This window comes from Pararge aegeria, chromosome 6, assembly GCF_905163445.1.
Source record: "Pararge aegeria chromosome 6, ilParAegt1.1, whole genome shotgun sequence".
Lineage (NCBI taxonomy): Eukaryota > Metazoa > Arthropoda > Insecta > Lepidoptera > Nymphalidae > Pararge > Pararge aegeria.
The window spans coordinates 11,794,473-11,808,260 of record NC_053185.1 but is presented as its reverse complement, the minus strand read 5'-3'; the positions used below and the strand labels follow the sequence as shown (position 1 = coordinate 11,808,260).

General features: G+C 36.2%; 1 protein-coding gene across 1 annotated transcript; it reads right to left on the bottom strand.

The window, feature by feature from the left end:
• Positions 1-11,016: 11,016 nt before the first annotated feature.
• On the bottom strand, positions 11,017-13,529 carry LOC120624496 (5-hydroxytryptamine receptor). The gene is made up of 4 exons (XM_039891079.1): positions 13,434-13,529; positions 12,843-13,103; positions 12,130-12,373; positions 11,017-11,979 (listed from the first exon to the last, which is right to left on the bottom strand). Exons 2-4 carry the CDS (start codon positions 13,072-13,074, stop codon positions 11,118-11,120), a joined length of 1,338 nt encoding a protein of 445 aa, XP_039747013.1. The 5' UTR covers positions 13,075-13,103; positions 13,434-13,529; the 3' UTR covers positions 11,017-11,117.
• Between the last annotated feature and the right edge of the window lie 259 nt (positions 13,530-13,788).

Below are 13,788 nucleotides of genomic sequence, written 5' to 3'. Positions count from 1 at the left end.
AACAATGACGTGTAATAATAATTTTATTACAATAAATATGGCTTTAATTTTTTAATGCGTTTATATAAAAGCTTTTTTAATTTCTGCCTGAACAGGAAGGCTTACCGTTGCGTTAGCCTTGTAAGAAATAGTTCAGCCCTTCCGTCAAAGAGGATGGTCATAATCATCATATAAATATCTCGTAATCGTAAGATCCTTCTAGGTATCAAAATATTTAGTAATTTGTAGTTTATAATATACCTAAGCTATAACAATACTATAATTGGCATTTAAATTTATTTTAATGATATGCTTAGGTATCATATGTCTTTTATTTTTATCACCAATCCGCACCGTGCCGGCGTGGTGGACTAAAACTTTCTCATTGTGGGTGGAGACCCGTGCCCTGTAGTGAGTGGGTCGGTAATGGGTTGATATGATGGTATACAAAATATTTTCATTTCATTCATAACGCTTGTTCAAATTCCGCTATCTTGAAAAAGCTATTCATATAACCTTCACTAAAATATATATAATCCGCCATATTACCTAGTCTTTTATTAATACTTATCTTTTAATTATACATTTATTTTGCATATTATTAATAAAAAAATATTATTATAGCGAAACAGCAGAGTACTAATTACAAAATGATCAAACAAATTAGGTTGATATTAATTCCAATATGAATGTCGCATTTTCCCCGGTATAGTGAAATGATGAAAAATTTGTTTTGCACGAAAATTTATTTTGACATTTATTCATTATTGTCTCGTGCCCTTAAATCAATGCAACTATTAGCTTCCACCGTGTTACAATCTTAGAATCCTTTGATTAGTTGTTATTAAATACATGCACTTGCGGTAAAAACTATCTTTGCAGTTTTGCAATAACTTAGTTTTGCATTTGTTAAAGTGGAACGTAGGAAGTTTGTTTCTAGCTAGATCTTTAGCTGTTATTATGAGGTAACGGAATAAAACGTAATATAATAGTTGGCATGCCTCACTTGTGTTGGTCACGACAGTGTGATAAACCACTTGGGTTCACGAGCCGAACTAAACAAGATTAGTTTCACTGTTTGAGAAAGTTAGTTCTAAAGAACTTTCGGTATCTGACCGGAGCTGTGAAACGAGGACAGCAATTGTAGCGGAAAACTAATGTAAAACTGCAGAAAGCTCGTTTCGCTCCTTGACAGTCCTATTTGTTTTGTTACTCTACAAGTTAGCTTATGACTGCAATCTCACCTGGTGGTAATTGGATTTAATTTTATAAACAAAAAACTGACTTCGATTATTATTTTTTAAAGCAACTAAAAAGTAAATAAATTTTGAATAAATCAGGCTGTGGTAAAACTAGCTTTCAGGCGCGAAAAATTGCAACTCTGCAACTCCGTCTATAAAAGCAACAAAAACATTCCTACATAATAAACAACCGAATTAATAATCTATAGTAAAAAACCGATAAAAGGAGGTTTTTTTGAAATAAGTCTGTTAAAAAAAATAGTTGTATTACTAAGTTTTGTTTTAATAATCGTCTACCACTACATTCATTTGCTTTATGTTACTGCGCCTGGATAGAACAGAAAAATGGTAATGGACATTCATTAACAGGGTTGGGAAGTACAAATGTATGAATGCAAAAATGTTTATTTTTTATCAAGATGTAGCTAGTAAAAAATGCCTATACAATTACATATAAATATATATATATATGTTATAAATAAAACTTGCTAATTGTATATTATATTATAATTATTATTTTTATGGAACAGTGAATAATTATCTTTTCGATTATTTTGTAAATAATTTTACCATACAGGAAAATAATACTTTTATTTTGTTATTAAAATAACACTGTATAACACCATCTGAATGGGGCTCTAAACAATATCGCATTATTTAAAAAAAAATCTATTCATGCAGAAAATTGTAGCCCAGTACGGATTGGTGGACTTCACACCTTTTTGAGAACATTATGGCTAATATGGAAAATTCTCAATCATACAGGTTTCCTCACGATATTTTTCTTAACCGTTGAAGCAAGTGATATTTTAATTGGGTAAAACGCCAACAAAAGTTGGTAAAAGCTAAGATAGGTTAAAGGTGCGTGCAAGCTCACTGGGCTATCACCGCTCTGCATGACTAGCATTGGCAGAAGATAATATTATATGTCCACAGAGAGGACGAAATACTTCTGCCAATGCAAGATTGCGGACGTACTACTTGAAAAAACATTTGGTATACTTACTTACTCCCTGTAGTTATAGAATTGTAAACCCTCGAAACGTTCGAATATCTTCGTCTATACCGCTCTCCGAGCATGATTGCACGGGTAGAAATAATATCCACCTGTGAAATAATCGCGAGTAAATTTCTCTTTATCGAGGGATAAGCCGTGAAAAAATTCATTCTGTACACTTACTTACTAGTTACTCGCTGTAGTTATAGAATTGCAAACCCTCGAAACGGAAAATCTTCTTCAATATTTTCTCAAGTTGTTCAGGCAGTTGTTACCTACTCTTTATTACAGCGGATTCTCGAAAAGGAAATGCATACTGTTTTAAAGTAGAAAATATACTCACTTTATTTTATTGCTATACAACAAAGTCAGTTTATTGCATTTAATTGAGTGAGGTGTTTTTTTTTTCAACTACAAGTTAACCCTTTAGGCCTAGCGTTCTAAAGCCCACATTCTTAATCGGTATCCAAAACGGCATTGCATATGAACAGCCCTCGATGCGCCCTACCATCGCAAGGTCATACCAGCCAAAATTAAGAAATTATTTATTACCAAGTTGCTATGGCCGAGGATCGAGGATCACATATAAAACAGCCTAGGTGCTGTTTTATATGTCATATTGTCATGTGGTATAAGTCAAAAAAGCGTATGTATTGTTGCAGTTCTTGTGTCGTTCGTAATCATCGTTATCGAACTGTTAACTTCCCTCTGCACGGCATTCATCTTCTTTATAGAAGAATCCACCACGTTATATATACGAGCTATTCTTGATAGTCGTAATAACCGGGACTGATGGTGTACCGTATTCTCCTAGCGTCAAAGGTATCGGGTTGGACAAACCATTTCTACCCTGCCGGTACTACGAATTTCTTAAGAGAAAATTTAACTGGTAGGTATCTATTACGTGACAATTTTGTACCCATGGAATTAAACCCAGCACCATCTGTAGTCGTTCATGTTAATGAACACTTCAACCTACGAGTTCTGAAATGAAATAAGTACCTTAAATCATTTATAATCTACTTCATCTGAATCAAATCACATCTTAACTTTTTTAAGATAAGTATAAGGTATGAATTATTTGTGTTATTTTTTGTCATGTCTAGTTCATGAAGCGAAATAGCCAGGATCATTAAGACAGATATGGCTCCGCACTTCACCAACGAGATAGTACTTGTATTAAATAAATACCCATATATTTGAATGTACTTTGTCTAAATCAAAATCACATTTCCAGTTGTTGAAGAACTTATCAGGTAGGAATTATTTGTCTTATTTTTTGTCTTCTTTAGTTCGTTGATTGAAGCGAAATAGATAGGACCCCTGAGACAGATATGGCTCCGTCCGACCTTTTGTAGAATTGGCGAAATTGGATACGCTTCGTCGTTATCGTTTGTAATTTGTAAGGAAACACCAATTTAAATATTATTTTTATTTGAGCTTCACTCTAAGCTTTACTTCTAAAACAAAACAAAGGCTCTGGAAGGCATTTTGCTTGTTTGCTAAAAATTAATATGAATTTGCAGGAAAATATGTATATAGTAATGTAATGTAAGTAGAGTGCCGTGTGGTGACGGCAGATCAGAATACAGTTGTCGATACCACTCCTCTAGCCGCAAATTTGTAGTTTACGCTTAGTCCTGTGACAGTTTTAACGTAAATATGACGTTAGTTTACATGAAAACTTAACAAAAGCTACAGGTAATTCACTGTTGTATTATAATGATTTAGATTGCCAAAACTTAGGAAGATACCTACCTACCCTTTTACATACTGCAAGCGCTATAGAAGGAGTCACTTTGTCAAACAAAATAAACAGATTTCGCTCTAGCAAATAAAAAAATACATGGCGATCGCTGAATGATATGAAATACTGTAATTGTTAACTAAACAGCATTAGTTAGGTTATATTGGGCAATAAACTCAGCTTCTTATATCCCCTGGCTAATGAGCTATCTCTCTAAGCTAAGCGAGAGTTACAACTTTACTCTAAGCTCCTATGAGAAAGGTGGCCTCTGACTAGCAGAAGAACATGAGAATAGAGTACTTTCGGTCGCATTAAAATATGTTCGAGGAGTATGGATTAGTTAAAAGGTTATATACTGATTTTTAAAGATTTATTCCAAATCACGTTAAGGCATCAAGTTGTCAAGGCTCGATTATAATAGCTTCAGGTTTAGTAAACGATGTGGAAATCTCGGAAACTTGTTGCTGTACTATTTGCAATGTTAATGGAGTTCGTCAAGGCCAGCAATCTCTGTTCACATCTGACCTTTAAATGTTAAAGATATTAAGAATTAATGGCGTTTCAGGTATTGATTTGAGTTGATGGATAAATTTAAACATTTTCTTAGGTGTTCGTTTAGTTTTGATACACTAGTTACATATATATATAAATTACAAAAGTGATACTCTTTTAGTGGGTATTCTGGTCGTTTCTGTATCATTTAAATCCATTCTAAAATGATACAGTTTGTTATGCCAGGTTCATTTGCGGGAGGGATGCTTAAACGCATTTCCCAGTGAAAAAAAGGGTTAGTTACTTATGACGTAAAAAGTCTTTAACCGAACTGAAATTTTCAAAATTAAAATTCAAAATTCATTTATTTCAAGTAGGCCTGATATAAGTTTTACTTTTAGAACCACTTACCACTTTTAAAACGTCAAGTCTGTCTGTTTGTAGTGACAACTATACAAGTGTTCACCAAAATATATATATTTGTTGCATATAATTTAATCTAAATCCCAACATAACTAACCTACCTACTGCGCTAAGATTCAATAAAATTAAAAATTTTGAATGAAACCCAACCGATGCCAGATTTAAACACGCGAAGCAGTGGGCAAAAACTGATGAATTTGTGAATTTTCATATCTTTGCCACAAATCACAATGCCACAACGCCAAAAAATGAGAATCCTAAATGAAGAAATATGCGAACACATCTGCGCAAGATCCCGCGTCCGCTCCCGAGCTTGATTAATAGTTTTTACTTTATCTCTTTCAACCTTCTAAATGAACTTATTTTTCGACATTATTTTTTTCAATTACAATTTAATTTATATGAAAAATTTTATTTCATCGAATGACTTTGTTAGTCAAAATGTCTTAATAAATCATTTTGTGTAATTTAACCTAGTGCTGTACGGGTTATTTTCTTTATTTGTATAGAGTAATAGATTAGATTTCAATTGCACATTTAATGATAAATATTTCTGCTGCCAAGCAGCGATAACAGGTAAGGTAGTTGGTTCACTTTTTAATATAAATAAAACCCCGAACTAGCCTTGTTTAATGGTATATCCATATTTTTTACTGATGTGCACACCCATTCTTGCATGTTAATGTCAGGTCTTGGTAAATACTATTTTAAGCTCAGCAATAGGGTGAGCATCTGTAGGGTGAAGAATTTAAATAGATATACATCGACTTCAAGTACTACATATACACAGTGACTTTTTATAGTCTAACATCTAAAGCCTGAGCTTTATCTAATCTACGATAACTCTAAGCAATGTGCGTTTTAGGTAATTAACAAAAGATCACAAAATATCACTTGCTTTCGGTGAAGGAAAACATCGTGAGGAAACCTGCATGCCCGGGAGTTCTATATAATGTTCTCAAAGGTATATGGAGTCCGCCATTCCGCACTGGGCCAGCGTGGACGGCCTTAACACCTTCTCATGGTGGGCATTACCGGCCCACTACAGGGCACGGGTCTCCCGTGCCCTGTAGTGGGCCGGTAATGGGTCGATATTATGAATATACATAAATACTTATAATATACAGATAAACACCCAGACACTGAAAAACATTCATGTTTATCACACAAACATTTTCCAGCTGTGGGAACCCACGGCGATGGACTCAAACAGCAGGTTAACTGCCCACTGCGCCAATCAGCTCAACCAGTCCAAATCCATCCATCTATAGGAAATCCCAGCCAAGTATATAGTACATTGTACATCATTTTCTTGTATCCTTGACCTTGTCTTTGAGGTTTAAATACCAAATGTGGGCCACCGAGGGTTCAATCTTCAGTGGGGGCAACGTGGAAATTGATAATATCGGAATTTGCACTAGTCTAGTTTGTTAAGACCGTGGTGAGATCATCGCTCGTTGCTAGTTACTGAGAGCCCTCAAAAGGTGTAGCATTCTGGTAAGGGTTAGATGCCGCGTCAAAACCTAATAGGGCTATGTGTTTAATGCATCTTACCATCTTAATCCGCCATCCATCTTAGGCTGCATCATCACTTACAGTTGCAGTTAAGGGTTAACCGTGGATAGTTACCATCCTGCCGACAAAGTCGTGCAGCTTATTAATTTAGCGTTCCGGTACGATGTCGCGTTTAGGAGTTTGAGTAAAATATTAATAAAAAAAGTGCAGACGCTGTCACGTTAAAACAATTCGTATATTACCCGGTAGCTCATAACTACATAAACAATGTTTAATGGACTTAGTTAATAACAAAGGTAGCTGGATTCCGCTCTCCACAGTGTAATAAAAATAAATTAAGAAGAGTCATACTCAGTCCCAGTGGATTAAACGAAGCAAAAGTTTGGAGGATACAATTTTGTTTTATCTTAATAACTCGCGGGTAAGTTTGAAAAATATCGCGCCCGTCATACAAGTCCTACACAGCGAAAATCGTGTCCACCATTTTAAAAGATTTCGATAAAATATATAAATGCCCGGCCGATGTTTAACATCGAAACTATAACTCGTGCTTATATGATTATATGTAGCTGTAGATAATTCGGCTAGCATAAGCATGAGACAAAATTGTATCCCCTTATTATATCAACTGATAAGTTAACGTGTCCACCTGCCAAAGCACGGCAACAGGGAAAAGGATAAGTTTACCCCTGTTTACCTTTTATTCCACGTGTCATAGCCTATAACAGCCTATAACAGTAGGAGCACAGAAGACTCTGCTGCCCGGTCTCTTTTATATTCCCTTATTCGCCTAGTACGACAGCCGCGAGAAGAGGAGGGGTGGTGACAATTGTATTCTGATCGGCCATAACCACACGGCTCGTATTTAACAGTAATTTGTTTTTTTTTCATATTTTGCTTATGACACGTATATAATTTGGATATTATTTCCTTTTTTTTTATTTCATTTATTATTCAAACACAATATATTAAGATCCTTTTAATGAAACGAAAATATTCTGATATTATAAAAATCCTAGGGTAGAGAACACGATTTTACGCTACTGTTCCACGCGACCAGCCTAGCCGGTCTGACTTAAATGTACTTATTTAGAAAAAAATAGAGGAAAATTAGAGGGGTATAGAGGCCAAGGTAAGTTAAGTAGAGTGGGACATGAGAGTTTTTGGAGTTCGGATTTGGAAGGAAGCTACTTCTAACCGCCTCCGCTAGAGGACTTTTCTCGACTAAGCCAAGGCCCACGCAGGGCCTATAGATTTCGTGATGACTTAAAATAATAACAGAAAAACAACAAACACTCCACGTTTTAATTTTTTCCTAGCTACATAAAATATGTTTTGTACAAAATCAGATGTCTATGAAATACATCAAACCAATGTGTGTCTGCCTATCTTACTCTTTATACTTTGATTTATTTTCCAACATCCAAGGCACGTTTGACACACCTGCTCTCTAGAAATTCAATTAATAAGAAAAACGGGGTCATTCGGAAATTTTAAAGAAGCAGTATTGTGACGACCTCCAGTGGTGAATTTATAATTTCCAAATTTTCTCAGGTCTGGTCTAAGGCTTCGGCCGTGGCTAGTTACCACCCTGCCGACAAAGTCGTGCAGCTTATTAATTTAGCGTTTCGGTACGATGTCGCGTTTAGGAGTTTGAGTAAAATATAAGTGGTTAGCTAGGTCGCTAGCTCTTTTTGAAGTAAGTGATGATGCAGTTTTACTTCCAAATGAGATTACAGGCATGGTCTGACTTGTAGAGGAATAAAAAAAATTCAATGGATGTCTACCAAAGAAAGGGCGTTTATTTAGCAATATAAGAATAAATTACTGCGAAACTTATCTTCTGTGCAATAATAATAAAAGTGGTACTGTCCAGACGTATTACGAACAAGGGGCCCTAATGGCACATTAAAAATATGAACGCTCCGTCGTTAAACGACACTCTGAACGTTTACGGTCAATATAAGGCTGTGACTTTGTAAGGAATAGTTTACACGAAATCGTGACAACGAAGTCAAGTGTCGACTTTAGGTATCAAAACGCACACTGTCCGTAAAGTTCTACAAATGTGTCCAGCGGTCACGGACGTCCTGTGTTTGAGACGATTACGATGACGCATAGGTTAGGCACGTACATTTCACAAGTATTATTTTACACGCATTCTTTTGTATTTTCAGTGGGTACATTGTTCTTAGTTTTCACTTATGTGAGATATTAATTCTAATATATAATGCTTAATTAAATCCAGAGACCTACGATTCAAATATTCAATAGTAGGTACCATCCTACACCCACTTTTCTCTGTTCCCACGAATGGCTCTTCTAACTTTATTGTTTAATCAGAATTGTTTAGATGACATTGATTAATAAATTTCAGCGTCTAGTTTCTCTTTTGTTTGTTGATTGTTACTTACTTTCTTCGGAGTTTATTTTCTCCACCACAAACACAACAATAATGCAGAATATAGATATTCGTAGATACAGTCCGGCTAGCAGGGGACATTTTCTCAACTGGGAAAGGTTTATTCTTCTTCTTCCCAAAGTTTACCCACTCTCCCAGCACCGGTGTAAATATGAAACGAGTGTTATGTAGGCAGTGGCGTGCACTTCATACATGCACAAAAGCACTGCATACCCTAAAATTTAAATATAGCCCGTATAAGAGGTTTTTTTTCCATTTCATGCAATTTTCCTGGTGTATGCATACCCTGGTAAGAAACCCAGGACACGCCACTGTATGTAGGCATACCCAGCGGATAGCCATAGTATGCCTGCTAACCAAGTTTCAGTTACGTCGGCGCAGCAAATTCCGGAGGCTAGCTTTGAGTCGTGATGCGGTACCTTTTTTAACACGCTTCCTATGGGAATTATTTGTAAGACCTAGGCTTGGGAGCTGGTTTTTGATCGGTCGAGCATAGTTAATAGGTTTAGTTTAAATATTATAATAATTATTAATGTAATTCTTAGATTAATAAATGTATATTAGTCTTAACATCTTTTTATTCTGCACCCTGCTGCGACCCTAAATATAAGTCGAGGGTAAACTTCTCATTTCCTCTGTTATTATTAGTTAGCGGTTGGATCAGTATATTTTATCCCTTTTCAGTGATAAAATTTCAGAGTTTTCTCTGGTCTAATCTGGTAGGAGGCTTTTGCCATACCTGGTTTCCACCCGAGGAATACGTGCCTTAAAGTCATTTAGCGTTTCGGTACGATGTCGCGTTGAAATCGATTAAATATATCTGCCTAGGGGGTTTTCCTACAAATTACCATCTTGGACGGCAGCATTACTCACCACCAGGTGAGATTGCAGTCTGAGGTGAAGGGAAATGTTATGTGATAATAGCTTTATTTTTTAACTGGCTTACACCGCCTTTTATACACTACAGTTTTGTAATTCCTGTATTTATTTATGAAAACGTTTGTGATGAGTCTTGAGCTAACATTTTTTCAGCGGAATACGAATTTTTTAGTATTCTGACTTCGTTGGCTGGGCGAGTAACGTATAATTAAGTTTTGACACGTTTGGCACTTTATACTCGTAGGTGCCACTTCTGCTTCAGAAATCTCTCAACTTAATTGACGGGTCTTAAGATCAGATAGTGCTATTCTTTTCCACGTGTAATAACCAACGCTAATAATACGAAGATTAAAAATTGACAATGGATATGAGGAAGGTTATTTTGTCTTTTTTCACTAAGCAACGGATCAACATGTCGCCGTGATGATTTCACAAATGTAATCAAGGAGCCTTATTCCATAGATTGGCAACTCTTTTATACATTGATTCAATATGTTATTTTATCCGAACAAACAAATTCATGCGGACAAATTCTACTATTCAATAAATATCATTCCAATCTTTGTAAAAAATAATATATCTGTAATTTTGTGAAATGTATTTTATCTTGATTGCGTGTTTATTTAATAAAATATAAATATAAGAGCAAGACATTATTCGTTTCTCAGCGTCACCGCTAATAACATTCTTTCAAATTCATAGTGGCATTCGTAAAAGTAATCTACAGTTCTTACTTGTTTTATGATGCAAATAATCTTTTTGTTACTTTTTAGTGTAAAGTAAAGTAAAATTTTACAGAACCTAATAAATACACTCTTTCATAAACAAAATCTCTTTTTCTCATGTTTGTTCTTACTTTTATTTTCTATCTTGTTTTTATTTTTTATTACACAGTTTTTTATATATTTTTTGCAAAACTACTTTGCCCTAAAAAGTAATGAAAAGATTGTACACATTTAAAGACGAGTAAGAACTTATTTCAAGGATATACAAATAAAAGAATTCTTAGTAATTTTTATTGTATTTCAAAAAGAAAAAAATAAAAGATACCATTGTTAACTGAAATAGGTACGTCTTCATAAGTTATTTAGTGATATTTCAAATTCCTATAAATATTTAGTACCTACTTATATTCATGACTACACTCATTGATCACAGTAAGTTCTATTGTATCTAAGTTTAGATTGTATTTATTTAACGTAATTTATAAAATAATTTACAAATCGCTAACTTGAAAAGGTTAAATTTAATCTATACTTAAAATTAATTTTATATTAACTTATTCGTAATCACATTTATCACGTACAAAAAAATAGGGGGGTGTAAATATATCTCTGAAAATGTAACTTAATATGTAGCTAGATGAGGTCAGTCGGGTTAGGGCGAAGGCTCGAGGTTCTCAGAGCTGGATTCGAGAAAGGACTAAGGAGGTGCGCGGCGGCGACGGGCACGTCGTCCGCACAGAAGTCGCTGGAACGCGTGCCGGAACTCCGGACTGAATACAGTATATATTACAGGATTCAGCGTCGAGTTGAAATAGCCCAGCCACAATGACAGTGACGTCAGCACCGGACTCACCTCGCAATTACACGTCGGAACTAAAATAGCTAATACGAAAAAGGGGAGCCAGCATGCGACAAACGCGCCGGTTATTATTGCTAATGTCTTCGCTGCTTTTCGCTCTCTCTTAGAGTCGGCCGCCTCTTTGGGTTTGCGACGGACCAGCGTCGGATAGTAAGCGGCGGCGACCGCTCCGTAACCTGTCGTTGGTGGATCTGCTTCCAAGCCGTTGGCGCAGGACTGTTTCTCTGGACTCGTGTTGTTAGACGACACGTTTGTAATACCGGTCGTAGTAGTTTCAGATATAGTGGGAAGCGGTCGACCGATGACCGCCACCACTGCGGCTGCGATACCACCACTTCCCCCTGCCGCGACTAGAGCACCCCCCGCTGGAACGGGTGGTGGGCCCACGCCTCTAGTCGTTGTTCCCTGGCGCCGTCTTATTCTTTTTCTGGCTGTTTGGTATATCCGCCAATAAAGTATTAAGATGACTAGCACTGGTACGTAGAAGGACGAAGCGGTCGCGAATATTTGATAGCCCACATCTTGACTGACGACGCATCGAAGGTCTTCGGAGACTCGACGGTTCCAGTCGGGATCTTTCCACCCTAGAAGTGGCGCAATGCATACTAGGAAACTAGCAATCCAAACGCACACTATCATGTAACCAACTCGGCGTGCGGTTCGTGCGTGAATGTAGTCAATATTTGTCACAGCCCAGTACCTTAAACAAGACAAGCGGCTGTTGAATAATATAGTTAAACCATAGATCGGCAACTTGAAAATGACTAGTGAAATATGGCATTAGTTTTTATGACTATAATAATGAATAACTATTGTAATAGTTTTGGTAAGTAAATTAGGTTATAGTCACCTATCAAGGGCAATGGCAACCAGATGCAGAATAGAGGCGGTACAGCACAACACATCACCCGAGGTCCACATATCACAAAGCTCGGGGCCCAACGTCCAGCGCTGGGCCACTTCGTATACCGCGCCAAGGGGCATCACGAGACAAGCCACCAGGAGATCAGCTACCGCCAGCGATAGAATCAACTGGTTTGCAGCACTACGTAAATGCCTCTCGAGCAGTATTGCTGCTATTACAAACACGTTACCTGTAAAAAATATTTTTATTAAATGAAGAGGTCTTTCTAGGCACAATATTTTCTCTTTGTAGTTTCTAAGGACCCCTATACTATTATATTATGGATCTTATGATTTTTTTGTTTGGAAACTTTTTTTTTGCAAAACGAAAACAAGTATTTTAGATATAAAAATATATTATTCAAATCACCCTTTGAATAATAAATCTACTATCGCGTGAACCGGACTTCCGGTGTAAAGCTGGAATGAACTAAAATAACATATTGATCTCTTTCATTTGCATAAAATAATTCAATACCAACCACAGTCACTAATAGGTACAAAATTTGCAGCGAAATTTTCAAATGAAGTCATTTCTAAATTTGAATATTAGTAACACATGTTGTGCCTATTACTAGCTCGTTGATAAATAATTATGGTTTCTCGTTAAACAGCATTACAGGAATGTTAGTGTTAGTCATCGGAAAACAAATACTGTACCAATAACTGTTGCCAAAATTAGTAAGCCTAGAAGAACTGCCTTTGCTGCAGCGCGAATGAGGGCGGCAGGTGAGTCGAAGGGCGCGGACGAATTCCACCAGGAGTCGTTCGTTACTGTGGAGTTCCATGCATTGGGCACCCATTGTGAAGTGTTCCAGGTGGTGTTTTGTACTGGAAACTGGTACAGGGCCTCCCAATCCAACAGGTCGTCGCTCCCGTCCGCGCCCTCCATGTTCTCTCACCGCCACACGCCGCCACCAACTGTTAACGAAATAATAGCTTCTTCAAGTTCATGTGTTTATTATACTACAGCCTTTTTTAACTGCATTGAAAACATAGTTGAAAAGAATTGTAATGTCATAAAAATCCGAAACACAATAAATATAGTAGTCTTTTAGAATGTTATTGAAGTTTATTTCGCTTCTTGGAAAACTCTCGCTCATATTCCGCAACATTGCTATATAATATGCAGATTTCTTTATGAGGTTCATAGCAGAGTATTGTTTGATAGTGTAAGTTTATTTTTATATCATAAGTATTTTATTATATGCAGCCATTTTTAAATGATAACTATTTTACGAAAGTACTTACTATCTGTGTCATATTTCCGTAAGAAAAGACCAAGTGTTTCGTTTGTCATTTTTTGTTTATTTCTAGTGCCTCAGTATAAAATCCAAAACTTTATCTGTAAATAAAAAGAAAACAAGAGTTTGGTTATTACAGTCTTTGTTTAAAACAGTTGTACATTATTAAATCCTATATTTGTTTTCAAACAGTGTAACCGATATTGTATCTCAGTATTATAATGTGCGAAAAAACTGATAATAGAGATGAAGTTCTCCATACGGTCGTTTTAAAAAGGAAATTCGTAAGTTCTATCGTAAAGGACAATAATCATCGAAGTCCTTGTTTTCAACAGAACAAGTAACACTGGACGATGTAGAGT

Excerpts from the sequence above, each read along its gene's own strand:
- LOC120624496 (XM_039891079.1), bottom strand. The coding sequence starts at position 13,074 with ATGGAGGGCGCGGACGGGAGCGACGACCTGTTGGATTGGGAGGCCCTG. Across the intron at positions 12,374-12,842 it reads AATTTTGGCAACAGTTATTG|GTAACGTGTTTGTAATAGCA; the intron begins GTACAGTATTTG and ends TATTTTTTACAG. Across the intron at positions 11,980-12,129 it reads GTTGCCATTGCCCTTGATAG|GTACTGGGCTGTGACAAATA; the intron begins GTGACTATAACC and ends GTCTTGTTTAAG.